Source organism: Triturus cristatus, chromosome 8, assembly GCF_964204655.1.
Source record: "Triturus cristatus chromosome 8, aTriCri1.1, whole genome shotgun sequence".
In the NCBI taxonomy this organism is placed as follows: Eukaryota; Metazoa; Chordata; class Amphibia; order Caudata; family Salamandridae; genus Triturus; species Triturus cristatus.
In genome coordinates this window covers 890,685,100-890,705,863 of record NC_140591.1, presented here as the reverse complement: position 1 = coordinate 890,705,863, position 20,764 = coordinate 890,685,100, and the positions used below count along the sequence as shown (strand labels likewise).

Here is a 20,764-nt window from a genome sequence, read left to right as displayed (position 1 = left end):
TCAAATAAGCCCCACCCCGGCGCACTGACGTCAGTTTGCTTTGGAGAACTTTTACACGCCATAACGTGGAGCCATCACAACAAAGCTGAGGAGAGCATGGGAACAGTGTGCGAAAAAAACAGAGAAACAAATAGAAATAGAAGGTGAGAAACATCACCAGGTGGCACCAAGGCACCAGAAGGCGACAACAGCTAGCCAGAGCAGGAAAAGAGTAGAGCACCACTCTGAGGGACAACTGTGCAAACCAAGGCGAAAGCACCAGGTGGTAGTAAAGCACCCGAAGGCCAGAGCAGCGAAGCCATAGCAAGAAAAGCACAAGCACCACTCCGTGGAACCACCGTGCAAGCCAAGGCGAGAGCCATCCTGTAGGCACAAGCATGTGAAAGCGCCGTGACAGAAAGAGAGAGAGTCTACAGCCACAACCCCAAGGGGAAGGGCCACAAGCCCAGAACAGAGGAGCAACAGTAATCCATCTCCAGACTACCCTGCCAAAGAAGGCCATACCTCCTGAAAGGAGTAGGCGAGCAAAGGACAGGTAATCCATCCGCAGACTACAGTGCCAAGGAGGGCCACAACCTCTGAAAAGAGTAGGAGGTCAAAGGACAGGTAAAAGAACCCCCAAAGAAGGAGACTGGTTGGGGATCAGAAACCCTAACAGAGGAAAAGAGCAAAAGTAGGCCCTCACGCTGGAGAGAAACCTCCTGGAGGGATGCCTGACCAGAAGAAAACGAAGAGGACACCCACTGAAGACAAGTCACCCAGAGGGAGGCGACTGCAGAAATCCAAGCAGAGCGTCCTCGCAGAAAGGGGAGGAAAGGCGGGTCGTGAAGGAATCTGCGGCTAGAATTGGCACTACCAGATACATCGTTATCGAAAGTAAGTAACTTGTACATCTGATAGAGACTACTAGCCGCAGATTCCTTAACGTAGAATAGATACCCTAGCCATACCCAAAAGAGGAGAAGGGCCTGCGAGAGAGCCTCCCTACCAGGAGAGACACAGGGCCCCAGCAGGGGGCATGTCACAGGGACAAGAAGGGAAAGGCAGGATATCCTAAGCCCCACCAAGGGAGAACTGCCCAACACCCCGCAGGGGCAAACAGTGCCCGAAAAGCTTCAAGGAACACCAGGACCACCTCAGCCCCAAGGGAGAAGAGGCAGAACTGGAGGCAGGGCTCATCTGAAGAGACACAGCATCAGAAGAGCTGAACACACCCCAGCCTCAAACAGCAGACAAGGCAGGGACGGCTGCACCGCCAAAAGTGCAGACGGAAGAAGAAAGGCACAACAGAATACATCAAAGGCCACAATGGTGTAGTAGAACAAACAGGCCTCCACTGGCATGTACAGCAAGCAGCAGACACCACGGAACGGTTCACCCTGGACAAGCTAGACGCCAGCCAAAGGCAGAGGCCAGGAAGGGTCAAGAAGGGCCAGCCCACACTGACCAATGAATGAAGTGGAACCAGGCAGAAAGAAAGAGACCAAGGCTGACAGAAGTGCAAAACTGCTACAACGCAAAGCCGCAGACAGCAGGCCAGACTGGGCTAGTGACACAGCGATCCAGGGAAAGGACGGCCCAGGGCTAAACGCAAGCCACTCAAAAACCACCAGCAAAAAGATCGCACCTGCAACATACCGTGACGCCACGGAGAGCAGAAGCCCGAAGGGCGACCACACTTCCCCAGCACAAGATAGAGCTATATAATAGCTACCATTACCCCACATAGGGCATGTTACATCCCAAGAACATGGGAACCCTCTTAGGAAAAAAATTCCGCAGCAGAGGACAACAGAAAGACCTGCGGAGAAAACCGCAGACTGCTTGCCAATCAGGCAAGAAGGAAAACACAGAAGGCCTAATCTCAGGGCCTACACGGCTAACCAACAGCCAAAACCACAAGTCAAAAACAGGGCCGGACAAGCAGTCAACAGCACCAAAGTCCTAACAAAAGGACCTGAAGGCACAGGAACCACACACAACCGGGGGCTACTTGCTCCAAGGCCAAGGGAGAAAGGGAGGGAGAAAGGGAGGAGGGAGAAAGGGAGGAGGGAGAAAGGGAGGAGGGAGAAAGGGAGGAGGGAGAAAGGGAGGAGGGAGAAAGGGAGGAGGGAGAAAGGGAGGAGGGAGAAAGGGAGGAAGGTGAAGGTGAAGGTGAAGGTGAAGGTGAAGGTGAAGATGAAGAAAGAAGAAGGAAGTAAGAAGAAGTAAGAAGAAGGAAGAAAGTAGTAAGAAGAAGAAGAAAGTAGTAAGAAGAAGAAGAAAGAAGGAAAAAGGAGGAAGAAAGAAGGAAGAAGAAGGAAGAAGAAGAAAGAAGAAGAAGGAAGAACAAGACCCGCAAGAAACCTCTGAATGGCAGAATCCGAATGGGCGTGGAACAAAAAAGTGCCATCAAAAGGAAGGTCCACCAACTGCTCCCTCACGTTCTCTGGGAACACACTATCCCGTAGCCAGGCATGCCGACGAAGGGCCACCGAAGAAGTCATGGTACAACCAAGCACCTCCGAAACGTTCAGAGCCTAGCGAAGAATAAATGCCGCCAGCTCCCGGCCATCCAAAACATGGTGCCTCAGATCAACACAGACACCCTCCTGAGAAGCGGCAGACATAAGGGACTCCACTGAGTCTCGCAAGCAAGAAGTGGCCCTCGCCAACACACAGATTGTTAAGGGCCCGCAAAGCCGCAATGGTGGAGGAGAAGATATTGCGCCCCCAGGAATCCAACCTGCGGGACTCCCATGACGGGGGAGACGACACTGATGGCAAGGAGGGAAAGGCAGTCTGTAAAAGAGGACCCTGATAGAGAGGTGGAGGGAAAGAGACAGGATCATGCGGGGCAGGACGGTGGCGGTGCAGAAGTGGCTGGGGCACTGGGTATCCCTTGGCAGGCTGCCCCCAAGCCCCCAAAAGAGAAGTGTGGAGCGAAGCCTCGAAGGGAAGAAGCATCTCCCGACCACCAGAACCCTGATGGAGGACCTCCAGAAGATGATCCGTGGGAAAATGGGCAGCTGGGTCGCCCATGCGCAAGATCGCTGCCGCCGTGGAAACAACCAGAGGGAAGGAAGCACTCGCCTCCGTAGGGCCCCGCGGCAGGGAAAGCAGCTCCTCTGTGGGCGACGGCTGCAAGCTAAGGCGGCCATCTCCCAGTCCAACCGGAGGAAGGAAAGGCCAAGGCCGAAAAAGGGGAAGGTGGCCCGAGGAATGGGGAACCAGAGGCACCTCCGGCGAAGACTGCGGGTGACGGCCATGAGCCGTCCTTGGAAGACGCCGGCCCGTCTCCAGAGAAGATGAACAACAACCGCAGAACCTCTGGAGAAGAGGGGGGAGTCTGAAGACTAATCAATGACCAGACGCCGGCCCGGTGCCGTAGAGTCCGTGACCGGCGTCAGGTCCAAGTCTACCAGCGCCGAAGGGGATGCCGGAACGACCTCCGCAACAACACGCGGCGCAGAAGACGGGAGCTGGGTCGGCTAAGGAACGGCGCCAAAAAGGCATCGACTCTACCTCCGACGAGGCAGCTGCCTGCATGGAGGGACGAGGGGGGCCCGGGGACATGTCCCGACCCCTAGCCAGCCCCTGCGGCGCCGCCAGAGCCAGCAGCTGCCTGCGCGGTGTCACCTTGGTCTCGGACAAGGCCGCCGCCTACCCAGAGGACCAAGGAGGACTCGAGGACACGCCCCGGCAACCTGCCGCGACACCACATGGACCCCTGGGGGGGTTTGCAGCGAGGCGGAGGCGCCGTGGTCTGAAGGAGGGAACCCTGAATGGCCGCACCCCGACGGCACCACATCCTCCGAACCTGGATCTGAACCTGTCTGCGCCGGAGCCGCAGATGACTCCGCACTACGCAAGGGATCCGCAGTTGTCCCAGGAAGAGAAGGAGGAGCCAACGAGGCCTGCAAAGCCGCCGCATAGGCCTCCATCTGGGCTCTGGTCACCCGGGCGCCGGGCAACGGCGGATAGGGCGGCGACGCGCGGGGCCGCACCACCCGCGGAGAACCCACGCCCCCAACAGGCTGTGGACCAGGCCTCTGGGTCAAACAGCGACACTTACCAAAAGGTGAGCGACGCCCTTGCGGTCTGGGAGAAGGACGATGTCGGAGACAGAGGCGGCGGTTCTTGAAGCCGTCTGGGGGGGGGATGGGCATGGCGAAGATGCCGACCGGGACATGGGCGCCGACAGGAGTTTCATCCGGCGCTCCCGCCAGGACTTCGGCTTCATTTGCTGACACGCCTCACAGTCTGTGGAATCGTGGTGCTCTTCCAAACACCACATGCAGATGGGGTGAGGATCTGTCACCGACATCTGGCGCGCGCAAGACAAACACGTCTTAAAGCCCAAAGGCATTCGCACACTGTTCCCAAGGAAATCGTCACAAAAGTGGGAAAAGAAGGCCTGAAACAGGCCAGGAACAGTTGGGATCCGCGTTGCACGCAGAAATGAAGAAAACAGACGTCAGCGCACCGGGGTGGGGCTTATGTGACCTCGCTGACGTCACGGCCACAGAGGACGCCGGGGCGTAGTCGCATGGTACCGCCCCCGGCACGCAGAGATGCCGGGCAAGAAAGTTTTCCGGGTCCAGTCTCACGCCTGGGAATAATTCTACGTTAAGGAATCTGTGGCTAGTAGTCTATCAGATGTTTGCTGCCTGGGATGCAACTCTCTTCCCCGAAGCAACAAGAAGCTTAAATTCCTTATCTGGGGGTGGAGCATCTCCTGTGGTTTGGGAGTTAGCCCTTTTGCATGCGTAAGACACTACTAGCGAGTCAACGGTAACTGTCCCTAATGTACTCTGGGTCAGATGGTGCTGACTTATATTTGTTGTCTCCCCTAGGGGTAATGATACGTGCCCTGACAGAATCACTAAAGATATCATCCACATGTCTGATCATGCCCTTGAGCATTGGTAAATTGTGTGATGACTTGAGTAGTGCTAAGGGTCTCGAAAAAGAAATCCTCTTCGGGGGTATCTTTGTGGAGCTGCACTCCATGGTAATTGGCAGCCCTACCCAGCAATTCAATGTGACCTACACTGTCTGGTGGAGAGGGTTTGGTAGGATTTAAGTCTGGATCATTGCCTGTGGGCGAGTTAATGTTAGTCGTCCCATGAGTGTTGTGGGTCAGAGCCGGACTTAGATTTCGATTCCGAAGGTTTCAGCTCGATGCCTAATTTGGCGTGAGGTTTTTCGGAGCAGGAAGGCTTTTTGTAGGCTTCGGTGCGAGGCCAGAAGGCGTGGGAGTCCGAGGGCGCGGGTTGGTCCGGAGCCTTCTTTTTCGGTTGTTGTAGATTTCGGGGCGTGGGAGGATCTGTATTTACAGTAGGCTGTCCATGTGGGATGTCTACATCCTGGTTGGAGCCGTACTCTGAAACGGAGATCGGTTACTGTTCCTCCTCGGCCCGATAGCATCGCCGGCTTCTTCCTGCGATACAGTTCTGAAGAAGTCCGGAATGGAGCCTGTGTGCTGGCTGTGCATGTTGCTACGTCTAGCGGGACGATCGCGAAGCGTCTTCCTGGAGCGTAAAGCTTTACACGCATCTCAGTCCTGTTCACTGTGCTCAAGGAACAAGCACAGGTTACACATTTCGTGTGAGTCGGTGTGCGGGTATTTCGCATGGCACCGAGGGCAGAATTTAAATGGAGTTTGTTCCATCGACTGCGAGTCGAACCGACACAGGTAGGCCAGACAGCCTACCACGAGCTCTCCGATCGAAAGAGGGTTTTTTGTCAGTAAACATGACACGCGAAGAGTGGAATACGCGATCAAAAACAATACCGTGAAGGTAGAATGTTTTCTGCACTGAGGGAAACCGAAGGAGGTGTCGAATCAGAGTGCATCGACTAACATCCGAACTCCATGGCGGAAAAAAACAGTCTAACAATGGAGTCTATGCCCATGCACACTACCACCGAAAGGAGGAGTCACCTACCTCGTAACTGGAAAGACTTCTTCAAAGAAAAACAAAGTGCAAACATCCGGACCAAACACTAGATGGCAATCTATGCATAGCTTATGATCTACAGCTCATATGCCTCGAACCATGGCTTTATTTCAAGGGCCATTATTTCTAATGCCATGTTAGGTTTTTCTCTAGGATCTACAGGTCTCTCGAGTTTGAACAATATGTATGTGCTATCAAAACATATATGAGACACAAAAAGGCCTCTGTATACACAGGAGTTGCTCTGACCTGTTGTCCCAAGTCCTCATGAGTTAGGACTGACGAACAAGTTACTTACCTTCGGTAACGATATATCTCTAAGAACCATTAGTAGTGTTAGATTCCTTACCTTAGAATAACCCCCAGGCATCAGACTGGATCGGGAAAGTGTTTGTCAGCAGTACCCCTGCGCGTCAGTAGGTGGCGTTGTGGTCATGGAGATGATGTCGCAGCACTACTTAGACGCCGCCCACGCGCGCGCTGACGTTAGTTCTGTACATCAATTTCCGCGCCAGGAACTCAGAGCCATGTAAGATACTGACCACTGGTGCATTGAAACTAGGGCCCTGAAAGGGATGACCTTAACCTTAGAAATCAGTTTGCAGAATGGGGAGGATGAGTAGGGCGGTAAGGAATCTATCACTACTAATGTTACTTACAGATATATTGTTACCGAAAGTTAAGTAACTTGTTCATTAGACAGAAAAACATAGTGAAAGATTCCTTACCTTAGAATAGATAACCCAGCAATACCAACCCCGGTGTTGGGTCTGCGAACCAAGATCACACCAGAAAGTCATGGAGAATAGAACGGCCAAAGAAGCTGTCTCTCCGGACTTGGCTGTCCAGGCAATACTGCTTAGTAAATGTGTGCAGCAAGGCCCACGTGGCTGTCTGACAGATGTCTTGCAGGGGGACACCACGTCCCAGTGGCTGCAGTAGCTCTGGTGGAATGAGCACGCAGTCCCACCAGAGGTTCCTTTTTAGCCAACAAGTAACAGGCTTTGATACACAAGACAACCCAGCGGGAGATAGTCCTCTTGTGTAAAAGAAAGCGTCTGGAGCTCACTCACTCGCCGAGCAGAAGTGATGGCCACCAGGAACACAGTCTTCAAGGTCAAGAGACAAAGAGGACAGTTGTGAAGGGGCTCAAAGGGAGCGCATATCAAGTATGTAAGAACGAGGTTCAAGTCCCACTGAGGCATCACGAAAGGAATAGGAGGAAAACGGTGTGTAAGGCCTTTGAGAAATCTATTTACAACAGGGGACTTGAAAAGAGAGGGCTGATCAGGGAGCCTGAGAAAGGCCAAAATAGCAGAAAGATAGCCCTTGATGGTGCCCAGAGCAGAGCCCTGTGGGGCAAAGAAAGAAGGGACAAAAGGACTTCTGAAAGAGGGGCAGAAAGGGGATTCAAAGCCTTTGCTGTGCACCATGCCACAAACTTATTCCACCTGCAGGCGTGTACCAACTTAGTGGAGGGACGCCTGGCTGCCAGAATGACATCACAAACTTCAGGAGGCAAGTCGAAAGGAATCAACTGCCGCCGCTCAATCTCCACACAAAGTGGAGGAGGCTGGACAGGTTCGGGTGGAGGACCGTCCCCTGTTGCAACAGAAGATCCTCCCGAAAAGGCAGTCGGATCGGAGGATCGATGCTTATACAGAGTAGCTCGGGATACCATACTCTTCGAGCCCAGTCCGGGGCCACAAGGATGACTTGAGCCCGGTCGCGCCTTGTTTTCTTCAGCACTCTGGGCAGGAGAGGTATAGGCGGAAAGGCGTACAACAGACCGCAACTCCACTTGTGACGAAAAACGTCGCCGAGCGAGTGCGGTCTTGGAAATTTCAACTCGCAGTGCTGATGACATTGCGCGTACTTTTCAGTGGCGCATAGATCTAATTAAGGCTCTCCCCACTGCTGAAAGAGACCTTGCCCCACCTCAGAGTGAAGACGCCAATCGTAATCCATCACGCACCTGCGGCGGACTTCGTCCACCCTGGCGTTCAGAGAACCTGGAAACCAGGAAAACGCCCTGATGTTCCAGCCATGTCCAGAGGCGCAGAGCTTCCTGACAGAGGGTCCACAACCCCACCCCGCCTTGCTTGTTGTAGTACCACATGGCGGTGGTGGTGTCTGAACACCTGCACTACTCTCCACTTGACAGAGGGAAGGAATGCCTTCAGTACAAGCCGGATCTCCCAAAGCTTCAGAAGGTTGATATGGAGCTTGGACTCCGCCGGAGACCAGAGGCCTCTGATCTCCGCCTCTCCCATGTGGCCGCCCTATTCCAGGAGGGACGTATCCATCACCACTGTAAACTCCAGTTGGGGAAGGGAGAGGGATCTGCCGTCGACACAATGCCGGTTCGTGAGCCACCACTGCAACTGGCGTGTAGTGCCCTCCGAGATTTGGACGTGATCGGCCATGTTCCCCTGGTGCTGTGTCCATTGGAACTTCAGGTCCCACTGCAGAGCCCGCATATGCCATCTGGCATGATCGATCAGCAGGATACAGGAGGCTATGAGGCTCAGCAGCCTCAGAGACACTTTGACCGAAACCCGGGACAAGGGCTGAAAGATCGGAATCAGAGCCCATATATTCCGGACTCGCTGTTCGGGAGGATAGACCCGAAACTGCGCCGTGTCCAGAACTGCTCCGATAAAGAGGAGCTTCTGAGAGGGAATCGGGTGCGACTTCAGCATGTTGATGGAGAACCCCAGTAAATGCAGGAGGTGGGCCGTAGTCTGGAGGTGGGAGATGACTGTCTGGGGCGAGCCCGCCTTCAACAACCAGTCATCAAGATAGGGAAAGACTGAAGAACAAGTTACTTACCTTCGGTAACGATGTATCTGTAAGAAACATTAGTTAGTTAGATTCCTCACCTTAGAATATCCCCAGGCGTCAGACTGGATCCGGAAGATTTTTCGTCAGCAATACCCCTTGCGCGTCGCTAGGCGTCGTCTGCGGCTCCGCGTCCGTCGTCTGCGTCGTGCGCCGGAATGACGTCGGAGTACTTAGACGCCGCCCTCGCGCGCTGACGTCAGTTCTTGTACATAGCTTTCCGCGCCAGGAATGCAGAGCCATGCAAAGACCGACACTGGTGCCAAAAATAAAATCTAGGGGCCTGAAAAGGATAACCTTAACCCTAGATGTCAGTTCGCAGAACGGGGAGGATGGGTGGGTCGGTGAGGAATCTAACTAACTAATGTTTCTTACAGATACATCGTTACCGAAGGTAAGTAACTTGTTCATCTGAAAGAAACACGTTAGTTAGATTCCTCACCTTAGAATAGATACCCAAGCAATACCATCCCCGGTGGTGGGTCTGCGAACCAAGATCACACCAGAAAGTCCTGGAGGACAGAACGGCCAAATAAGCCATCCCTCCGGACTTGGATGTCAAGGCAATAATGCCTGGCAAACGTGTGTAACGAAGCCCACGTTGCCGCCTGACAGATGTCCTGCAAAGGGACACCCCGTCCCAAAGCAGTAGTAGCCGCTGTGGCCCGAGTAGAATGGGCGCGCAGCCCAACAGGAGGGTCCTTTTTTGCCAAGGAATAACACATTTTGATGCACAAAACGACCCACCGAGAGATGGTCCGTTTGTGCACGGCTTTCCCCTCCTTAGCACCCACGTATCCAACAAAAAGTTGGTCGTCCACCCGGAACTGTTTAGTGCGGTCCAGATAAAAGGAGAGCGCACGTTTTGGGTCCAGACGGTGGAGCCTCTCTTCCTCTTTGGAAGGATGCGGAGGCGGAAAGAAGGTGGGCAAGGTGACAGACTGCCCAAGATGAAAGGGGGTCACCACTTTCGGAAGAAAGGAGGGACGAGGCCGAGGGACAACCTTGTCCGGATGAACAGAGAGAAAAGGAGGCTTTGATGATAAAGCCTGGAGCTCACTCACCCGTCTAGCCGAGGTGATGGCTACCAGAAAAGCAGTCTTAAGCGTCAGCAGACGAAGAGGACAATTATGAAGAGGCTCAAAGGGAGCGCACATTAGAAATGTGAGAACAAGATTCAAGTCCCACTGAGGCATTACAAAAGGGACAGGAGGGAACGTGTGAGTAATGCCTTTTAGAAAGCGTGTAACTACAGGGGACTTGAAAAGAGAAGGCTGATCAGGAAGCCGCAAGAAGGCAGAGATGGCAGCAAGATAACCTTTCAGGGTGCCCAGGGCAGAGCCCTGCCGGACCAAAGAAAGAAGAAACAGTAGAACCTCAGAAAGAGGGGCGGAAAGGGGATCCACAGCCTTTGCTGTGCACCATGCCACAAATTTGTTCCACTGGCAGGCGTATACCGTCTTTGTGGAGGGACGCATGGCTGCCAGAAGAACAAGTTACTTACCTTCGGTAACGATGTATCTGTAAGAAACATTAGTTAGTTAGATTCCTCACCTTAGAATATCCCCAGGCGTCAGACAGGATCCGGAAGATTTTTCGTCAGCAATACCCCTTGCGCTTCGCTAGGCGTCGTCTGCGGCTCTGCGTCCGTCGTCGGCGTCGTGCGCCGGAGTACTTAGACGCCGCCCTCGCGCGCTGACGTCAGTTCTTGTACATAGCTTTCCGCGCCAGGAACGCAGAGCCATGCAAAGACAGACACTGGTGCCAAAAATAAAATCTAGGGGCCTGAAAAGGATAACCTTAACCCTAGATGTCAGTTCGCAGAACGGGGAGGATGGGTGGGTCGGTGAGGAATCTAACTAACTAATGTTTCTTACAGATACATCGTTATCGAAGGTAAGTAACTTGTTCATCTGAAAGAAACACGTTAGTTAGATTCCTCACCTTAGAATAGATACCCAAGCAATACCATCCCCGGTGGTGGGTCTGCGAACCAAGATCACACCAGAAAGTCCTGGAGGACAGAACGGCCAAAGAGGCCATCCCTCCGGACTTGGCTGTCAAGGCAATAATGCCTGGCAAACGTGTGTAGCGAAGCCCACGTCGCCGCCTGACAGATGTCCTGCAAAGGGACACCCCGTCCCAAAGCAGTAGTAGCCGCTGTGGCCCGAGTAGAATGGGCGCGCAGCCCAACAGGAGGGTCCTTTTTTGCCAAGGAGTAACAAATTTTGATGCACAAAACGACCCACCGAGAGATGGTCCGTTTGTGCACAGCTTTCCCCTTCTTAGCACCCACGTATCCAACGAAAAGCTGGTCGTCCACCCGGAACTGCTTTGTGCGGTCCAAATAAAAGGAGAGCGCACGTTTTGGGTCCAGACGGTGGAGCCTCTCTTCCTCTTTGGAAGGATGCGGAGGCGGAAAGAAGGTGGGCAAGGTGACAGACTGCCCAAGATGAAATGGAGTCACCACTTTCAGAAGAAAGGAGGGACGAGGCCGAAGGACAACCTTGTCCGGATGAACAGAGAGAAAAGGAGGCTTTGAAGATAAAGCCTGGAGCTCACTCACCCGTCTAGCCGAGGTGATGGCTACCAGAAAAGCAGTCTTAAGCGTCAGCAGACGAAGAGGACAATTATGAAGAGGCTCAAAGGGAGCGCACATTAGAAATGTGAGAACAAGATTCAAGTCCCACTGAGGCATTACAAAAGGGACAGGAGGGAACGTGTGAGTAATGCCCTTTAGAAAGCGTGTAACTACAGGGGACTTGAAAAGAGAAGGCTGATCAGGAAGCCGCAAGAAGGCAGAGATGGCAGCAAGATAACCTTTCAGGGTGCCCAGGGCAGAGCCCTGCCGGGCCAAAGAAAGAAGAAACAGTAGAACCTCAGAAAGAGGGGCGGAAAGGGGATCCACAGCCTTTGCTGTGCACCATGCCACAAATTTGTTCCACCGGCAGGCGTATACCGTCTTTGTGGAGGGACGCCTGGCTGCCAGAATGATATCACAGACTTCAGGAGGCAAGTCAAATGGCATCAACTGCCGCCGCTCAATCTCCATGCATGGAGGTGGAGGCTGGACAGGTTCGGGTGGAGGACCGTCCCCTGCTGCTGCAACAGACGATCCTCCCGAAGGGGCAGACGTATCGGAGGATCGGTCAACATACTGAGTAGCTCGGGATACCAGTACCTTCGTGCCCAATCCGGAGCCACCAAGATGACTTGGGCCCGGTCGTGCCTGATCTTCTTCAGCACTCTGGGCAGAAGTGGTATAGGCGGAAAGGCGTACAACAGACCGCAACTCCACTCGTGACGAAAAGCGTCGCCGAGCGAGTGCCGCCTTGGAAACTCCAACGCGCAGAACTGCTGACATTGCGCGTTCTCTTCGGTGGCGAATAGATCTAACCAAGGCTCTCCCCACTGCTGAAAGAGACCTTGCGCCACTTCGGAGTTCAGACGCCATTCGTGATCCATCATGCACCGGCGGCTGAGTTCGTCTGCTCTGGCGTTCAGAGAGCCCGCCAGATGTTGAACCACTAGGGTGACGCCCTGGTGTTTCAGCCACGTCCAGAGGCGCAGAGCCTCCTGGCAAAGGGTCCACGACCCCACCCCGCCCTGTTTGTTGCAATACCACATGGCGGTGGTGTTGTCCGTGAACACCTGCACAACACTTCCCCTGACAGAGGGAAGGAAGGCTTTCAGTGCAAGTCGGATCGCTCTCAACTCCAACAGGTTGATGTGGAGACAAGACTCCGCCGGAGACCAGAGGCCTCTGATCTCCGCCTCTCCCATATGGCCACCCCATCCCAGGAGGGACGCATCCGTCACTACGACATGCTCTGGTTGGGGAAGGGAGAGGCTCTTGCCCTTGACCCAATCGCGGTCCGTGAGCCACCACTGCAACTGCTGTGCAGTGCCCTCCGAGATCAAGACATGGTCGGACAGGTTGCCGTGATGCTGGGCCCAATGAAACTTCCGGTCCCACTGCAGAGCCCGCATGCGCCGCCTGGCGTGATGCACTAGTAGGATGCAGGAGGCCATCAGCCCCAGAAGCCGCAACACTAGCCTGACCGAAACCCAGGATAGAGGCCGAAAGATGGGAATCAGGGCCTGTATATCCCGGACCCGCTGTTCCGGTGGATGGACCCGGAACTGCGCCGAATCGAGAACCGCTCCGATGAAGAGGAGCTTCTGAGAGGGACTCAGGTGTGACTTTGGCACGTTGATGGAAAATCCCAGCAAATGCAGGAGATCCGCCGTAGTCTGGAGGTGGGAGACGACTGTCTGGGACGATCCCACCTTCAACAACCAGTTGTCGAGATAGGGGAAGACTGGAACCCCTGATCTGCGCAGATGAGCTGCGACCACCGCCATCACTTTCGTGAACACCCGAGGGGCACTGGTGAGGCCGAAGGGGAGCACGGTAAACTGAAAGTGCTCTTGGCCCACCGTGAACCGCAGGTAACGCCGGTGGGCCGGCAGGACGGGGATGTGGAAATATGCGTCCTGCAAGTCCAACGCTACCATCCAGTCTCCAGGGTCTAGGGCAGCTAGAACCTGAGCCAAAGTTAACATCTTGAACCTTTCCTTTCGGAGGAAGGCATTGACGTTCCGGAGGTCCAAGATAGGGCGTAGGCCCCCTTTGCCCTTCTTGGGAACCAGAAAGTAGTGGGAATAACAACCACGACCTACTTCTGGGCTCGGAACGCGCTCGACGGCCCCCTTGGCCAAGAGGGCCGAAACTTCCTCGTGGAGAAGATTCAAATGATCCCCCGAGATGCGGTGGTGCTGTGGTGGCATGGCTGGAGGGGTCGTCTCGAAGGGGAGGGAGTAGACCCTTCAGACGATTTGCAGCACCCACCTGTCCGATGTGATGGAGCGACAGTGGAGCAGGTGATGGCGAACTCTGCCGCCCACTGGCGTGGAATGGGCCTGAAAGCTCGGACTAGGAAGGCTTTGAGGCGGATGCTGCCGGGGTGGATGTGGGCTGACCTCGTCGTCCTCCAGAACCGCCTCGGCGGAAACCACGTCCGCGCGCAGGTTGGTTCTGCGGCTGGTGGCTAGGCGTACGTGAGGAGGCACCCCTTCCTTGGCCACGAAAGGGTCGAAAAGCGGAAGTTTGCGACCGCGGGGCCGAGAGGCCCAAGGACTTGGCCGTAGCCCGGGAGTCCTTAAAGCGATTCAGCGCACTGTCCGCTTTCTCGCCGAAAAGGCGAGTGCCATCAAAGGGCATGTCCATGAGGGTGCTCTGGACATCGCCCGAAAAGGACGTGGACCGCAGCCAGGCGTGACGTCTAAGCGCCACTGAGGTAGAAATCGCCCTACCCAGCGAGTCCGTAGTGTCAAGCCCACATCGGATAGCATGTCGCGCTGCATCCCTCCCATCGGCCAGAGCCTGGGTAAGTCGTGTCTGGACCTGCTCCGGACACAGGGGCAGCACGTCCTCCACCGCATCCCACAGAGTGGGAATAACGGTCCAAGAGGCAGGCGGTGTTCAAAGACCGCAGGCCCAAACTAAGGGAGGAGAACAGCTTTTTGCCAAACTGTTCCAGCCTCTTGGAATCCCGGTCCGGCGGAGCGGTCGGGAAGGAGGATTGGGAGGTAGAGGCCTGGATAACCAGGCTCTCGGGGGTAGGGTGTTGGGACAGAAAACTGGGGTCGCCCGGAGCAGGGCGGTGGCGCCTGGTGACGTTCCTGTCCACAGGAGTTACTGTGGAGGGCTTGGACCAGGTGCCCTGCAGAACGTCAGTGAGGGCCTCATTGAATGGCAGCAGAGGCTCAGTGGAGCTTGCTGCAGACTGAAGCACCTCAGTGAGGACGTTCGTCCTCACAGCCACGGCAGGTAGCTCGAGCCCAAGGGCTGCGGCCGCCTTGCGCAGCACCACAGAGAAAGCAGCACCCTCCTCCGAAGCCACAGTCGGAGGAGAGATGAATCCAGTGTCCGGAGAGGTATCCAGGCCACTGGCCTCCCCCAGTTCATCTGCCCAGTCCTGTGACAGTTGAGCCTGAACGGCCATAGGATCCTCGTATCCCTCCCAGTTGTCCCCATCATCCGATTCCTGGTATGCAGGAGGAAGGATCGGAGCCGGGCGATAGACAAAATGTGTCTCCAGCGGCGCCGAACGCGGCGTCCATCGACGCCGTATCGGGGCCGGGCCCGGACCGGGGCTGAACCGGGGCTCGACGCCGAGCGGCGTCGGAGGTGGTACCGGTGTCGACGCCGGCGGAGGAGGCGTGACGAGGTCGACCGGCGTCGGCGGGGACTCGGGCACGGGTCCCTCGGGCGCTTGCGGCGTCGAGGCCGGAGCCGTCAACGGCGCCGGGGCCGGAGCCGCCGGCAGGCAAGGTTGCCCAGTCGGGTCCGCGGGGCCCGAAGGCACGCCAGCGGGCGCCGACGGCGGAGCCAGGCTCCTCATGGCCGAGAGGAAGGCACTGACTTCCGCCGGCGTCGCGTCAGTCCCAGGGACCGGTGGGTATGGGGACTTGCGCGGCGCCTGTGGCTCCGCCGGAGCCGCGAGGGTGGAACCACCCTGACTCTCGGCCGAGTCGCGCGACGGGCGAGGGGAGTCCGAAGAGCGGTGTCACCTCTTGGACTTCTTGGAGTGCTTTGACTTACCCGAAGACTTGGATCCCGACGACCGATGATGACGTCGGCTGCGGCTCCGCGACTGATCCTTGGACCTTCTCCTGGACCGGGATCGAGTGGGGCGCGGAGCCGAGTGGCGAATCTCGAGAAGCTTACGGGACCGCTCCCGTCTAGCCTTCGAGGTCAGGGCCTTGCAGTCCGAACACGACTCCGCGTCGTGGTCGAGGCCCAAGCAGTAAAGGCACCGGCGGTGATGGTCCGTAACCGACATCAAGCGGCTACAGTCAGCACAGGCTTTAAAACCAGGCATCCTACCGGCACCGGAGTCGAGACAAGATCAAAAAGGATCGAAAAAGTTAGTCAAAAAGTGACTAAAGGGGTAGCTCTCCCGGATCTGCGCTTACTGGCGTGGAAAAAAGAAGAACTGACGTCAGCGCGCGAGGGCGGCGTCTAAGTACTCCGACGACGTCATTCCGGCGCACGACGCCGACGACGGACGCGGAGCCGCAGACGACGCCTAGCGTCGCGCAAGGGGTATTGCTGACGAAAAATCTTCCGGATCCAGTCTGACGCCTGGGGATATTCTAAGGTGAGGAATCTAACTAACGTGTTTCTTTCAGATTAAACAGTGCAAGCTTTAATCCCAACTGCTGCACACCAATATAGGAGGCTGGCTTAGTGTATGGTGACACTTATTCACAAAGGCGTAGCTAGCCCTCTGGGCACCCGTGGCGGTCCCTGTGCCTTTGCCGGTTCGCTGCAGCATTGAGGGGGGTGGGGGGAGGGGGGGAGCGGCAGGTAAGCCCAGGAGGAGGCCTGCCACCCCCAGTACTTAGGCCGCCCGGGGTGGACCAAAACCCTCCACCCCCCTTGCTACACCACTGCTTATTCATGACTCCTTCACTCCAAGGGAGGTTTCCTTGGGTGTCCTTGATGCCCACAGGTCTTTTGGAGAACCTGGATGAAGCACAGACAGAAACCACACAGACAACTTGAACAGCAACATCAGGAGCAGCAGGAGTCTTCCTAGGTGCAGTCTCGATCCCAGTCAAAGTCCAACAAAGTACAACTATCCAGACGATTGAAGAGTGACTTAGTTTCAGGGTTGAATCTGGTCTCAGGACGAATCGGAGGACCCACCCATAGGGAGCCTTTAAATACCCGAGGGAAAGGGTTGGATGACTTGAGGATCCCTCCCAGAGGGGCTGGACTGAGGGGAGGATACGCCCCTGTCCTTTGTCCAGTTTCGCGCCAGAGCATGAACCAAGGGTTCCTGAACTGGCTCAAACTGGAGCATGCAAGGAGGGCACCATCTATGCCTTTCAAAACAGTCTGGTGGCGCTGGGAAGTGACCCCACCCCAGCCCAATACACTAAGTATTGTCTGGGAGGTAGTCACACCTCCCTGTGACAGGAAACCTATTGTTTTACCTTCCACTGCTTGAGCTTGGCTCAGAAGCAGGAGGGCATGGTCGGCAGCAGCACTAGCTTGCAGACCCCGAAAGGCTGTTACCAGGAGTACAGGGGGGTTCCCCTAAGGTGCCTCCCACTACATGGAATCATACTTCCAACACTAGATTTGGTGTTGGGGTATTATTCCACCATGTTTGATACCAAACATAACCAGGTTCGGTGCAGCCATTATATTAGGCATCTCGTAATGACGGACTGAGCACTAAATGACTTCAAATGGCTGACCGCACTTACAAAGCCTAAAAAAATCGACTCTGGGGTTTGTAGAGGTATCCTGCTCATGCAGGGGCACCCTCACACTTTTAACCAAGCATCCTGCCCTTAGGAGAGCCTGCCATAGGGGTAACATTGGTTTTAAGTGCAGTGACCTCAGATATAAGGAAACTTATATCTGTCATGTAATGTACAAGCACCAACTCACACAGGTTGCAATGGCAGGCCTGTAGTCACAGTTTGAGTGGTCTCTCATGGGTGGCATAATGCATGCTGCAGCCAATGGGAGACCCCTGGTGTACCTATGCCCCATGTACCTCAGTACCATATATGAGGGACTTATAAGGGTACACCAGTAGCCAATTGTGGAGGTACCAAAGTACTTACCAGAACAAATTTAAGGGAGAGCGCACAGTTGTTGGGGTCCTGATTAGGAGGCTCCCACCAGACTAAGTCAAAAACACTGACACCAGGCAAAACGTGGGGTAACCATGCTAGAAGGATCCTACCTTCCTATAGACCACTTTGGACACTGGTAGGACACCAACCTATCAAGTGGAAGTAACAAAATGATCTCAGTGTCTAAAGCAGTAGCCCTCTTACTTTCTACATCAAACACAAATGTTATCTGCATGTTACACTATGTGCAGCAGGCACATTAACCCTGTATGCTACTTTAGGAGTCAAAACTGACTGGACAAAACACAGAAATCTCCCAGAAATGTATTAACTACTAGGGTTAACTCATCACTATTATAATCCCCTCAAAATTACTGGCCACACGGAGATATCTTCAACAGATGTCTTATCCCTGTAAGTTATTGTAAAATGTTGTCTCTTTAAGCCAATTAAGTTAAGCTATAACCGATTTGCTCTCACATATCCTTGTTACGAATTTCTTTGCAACCGATTGTTTAGTGAATAAATGTAGAATTTGACTTTCCAAACCCCACCCTATTCCTCTTCCACACCTTGACCCAAATGTATGGGTTCCCGGAGTAAATGGTTTCTAATTCCAGCACTGGTACAGACAATCCGATCCTAAAATCAAACGCAAAATGCACAGTATGTAGCTAATGGTTTACAAACGTCTCCCTGCATCTAAAGCCAGTCACGCATGCGAGTCGAATAAATGGCACGGCTGGTGCAGAGTAAACGTTTCCTCACCGTACCTCGGCATAGTATCTCCTTTCTAATAAACAGCGGGGTACTGTTCCAACACAATGTTCTTGTATGGAATTGCCATACTTTCAAGTGGGCTGTGTGGAAACCAGTAACCTCGCTCTGTGATAGCAGGAAAGACAAAACTACGCCTCTTCTACCCGTAATGCAGACAAATAGATGGCCTTATTTCATGCTCTCCATGATCAGTTCCAGGCCCACGCTCTAACAAATATGGAACATACAGAAGATTGTTTTTTGTTTCAATTTAGTATTCTCAGAATTATCTAAAAACAAAAATGCAAATCAATACATACAAGAATTTGAGAAAATCGCTTCTTAAACACAAAATGTCATTATCCTCCTCATTTACGTAACTTTAAGCAACAGTAATATGCGTGTTTTATACGGTGATAGGCAGTGAGCTACTAAACAACCAAATTTGCTTCAATTTTCTAATTTGTTATCCCCATTTAGCGACTTCAGGACCAGCAGTTAAAAGGGATATTATTCCCCGCTAAAAAAGTCACTCAACCTTAAACTTGGCTTTTAATTGCTGATTCCAAACGCAAGCTTTATGCGATGGACTGAAAGCTTGTCGGTGCCGGATTAATACAAACTTGATCAACAAATCGGTGCTGTTTAACTCACTTTCCAGTTTCTTTTGCGAGACCACACCAGTCCCTTCTGACAATATCCAGTCCTTTCAGCTCCTGTTTTGTAACGTATTTCCCATCTCCAACAGGCTCCATCGTCAGAGCTGCATACTTCTTTTTCTTCAGTAGTAGCAAAGACTTAAACACCCCATCAATGTCTATCTCTAGTTGCTTATAGAGTTTATTCACTTCACCTTTCACCTGTAAAATACAAAAGAAAAACAGCTGTTGAAAAGTCATGTTTTAGTGCACACTAAACAATGACAAACTGCAAATGGCTGGTCGATGATGCTTACTGACACGATTACTTTTTCACCTGTTTTGTTTAGAAATTGTGGTTTTTACTTGCCTGTGACTGTTTAATTTTACCTGTTGAATGTGGGATTTGCAGCACAAAATCTGTTGTTTTTTTCACATTGCCCGTGACTGTAGGAAGCTGGCTCTCTATATACTATACCAAAGAGCTTAATTTGTAAAATATTAAGTGCCGGGGCTCTGACCAGGAGGCCACTGCAGCTTCCACGACCCATCGCCCTGGTCATCGCTGCCAAAACTACTAACCATCTCTCTTGCATGTAAATGCGACAGTTCCGATTATTCCAGATCTCCAAAGCTAAAGGAATGGCTGGGGAGGCAGGAATTAACAATATTGTATTCCTAAACAACCGTTGTTCTGCTCATCTCTAAATTAGATGAGCAGAGACACCATGTGGTACACTCTTCTAAGTATGGTGTTCACAATTAGGTGTCGGTGCTGGGCACCGGAAAGCACCGGCTCAAATTAAGCACTTCTATACCAAAAAAGGTATAGTGTGTACAGAGTCCAGTGGAACACCAAAGGTAGGCAGAGGTAAAGATGGATAGCACCTCACTCTCCATTTGTGGTAGTGTGGTTGAGCAGTAAGGCTTTATCAAAGGGCAGTGTTAAGCATTTGTTGTACCCACAAAGTCAGCAAATGAATTCACACACTCAAAGACTGAACTGCAGACTGATTGTTTTTGTACAAATATATTCTTTTAGTTATTTTATTTTCTAGAACCAAGCAAGCCTGGCACAGGTAAGTGACATACTTTGCAGTAAATATACAGTTGTAGTACAGTTCGGATTACAATTGTAAATGCTCTTTGTTTTGACTTACAGTATTGTTTCTGAGAAATGCAATGCTTTGTAATTAGAGTACATATACTTTGAATGGGCTTTTTAGCACAATTACAGGTAAGATACTTTTGAGATTACTTTTCTTACACAGTGTAGTATACCTGGGGTGTCGGGTGCAGTGGTGCCGGATCTGCTTACCAGTTCCTGATTGCCGTTGGGGGGACCTTCCAGATTTAGTTTGCAGGCGTCGCTGGAGGTTTGAGGCAGGTCAGGGGTCACCGGATCCCGGGTCAGGATCGCCGGGGAGACCTAGTCATGTCTGCCCGCTCGGGCCGTGGACAGCGGGTGCAGAGTGGTGCGGATTTGCGGTGTCCGGCCGGAGCCAGAGGTTGGAGATGAACAAATCCGGTGTTCACAAGAGACACGGTCTTTGTGGTTGAAGGCAGGCAGGTCCTCCGGGGTTTTCAAGGTGGCTGGCTGCAGGACACACCGGGATTTCGCAGGACCAGGTTTGAGGTGGAGACAGGCCGGTAGGGCTGGGGCCAAGTCAGTGGGCATCTCCCTCTTGTTAGCTTCAGCACAGCTGTTTGGTCCTTTTCCTGTAGTTTCGTCTGGTCTGAGGTAGCAAGGTTCAGGGTGGCCCCTAAATACTAGATTTAGGAGCATTACAGGCAGATAAAAAGGTTTGGACCAATAGGTCCCTTTCCTGGGGTGGGTACACCCCCTATGCCATCCTACAGTGGGAGGGGGGCATAAGCCTGGTCGGCTGAGTCCCCCCCATCGGCAAGATGGCGGGGACTGAG

General features: G+C 53.4%; 1 protein-coding gene across 1 annotated transcript in view; it reads right to left on the bottom strand.

The window, feature by feature from the left end:
* The window catches only part of POLA1 (DNA polymerase alpha 1, catalytic subunit), a 2,011,520-nt gene that overhangs the window by 999,238 nt on the left and 991,518 nt on the right, over positions 1-20,764 (bottom strand). The window contains exon 29 of the mRNA XM_085622423.1: positions 18,858-19,063. Within this exon, the coding sequence (XP_085478549.1) occupies positions 18,858-19,063 (206 nt within the window). The remainder of the gene's footprint in view (positions 1-18,857; positions 19,064-20,764) is intronic.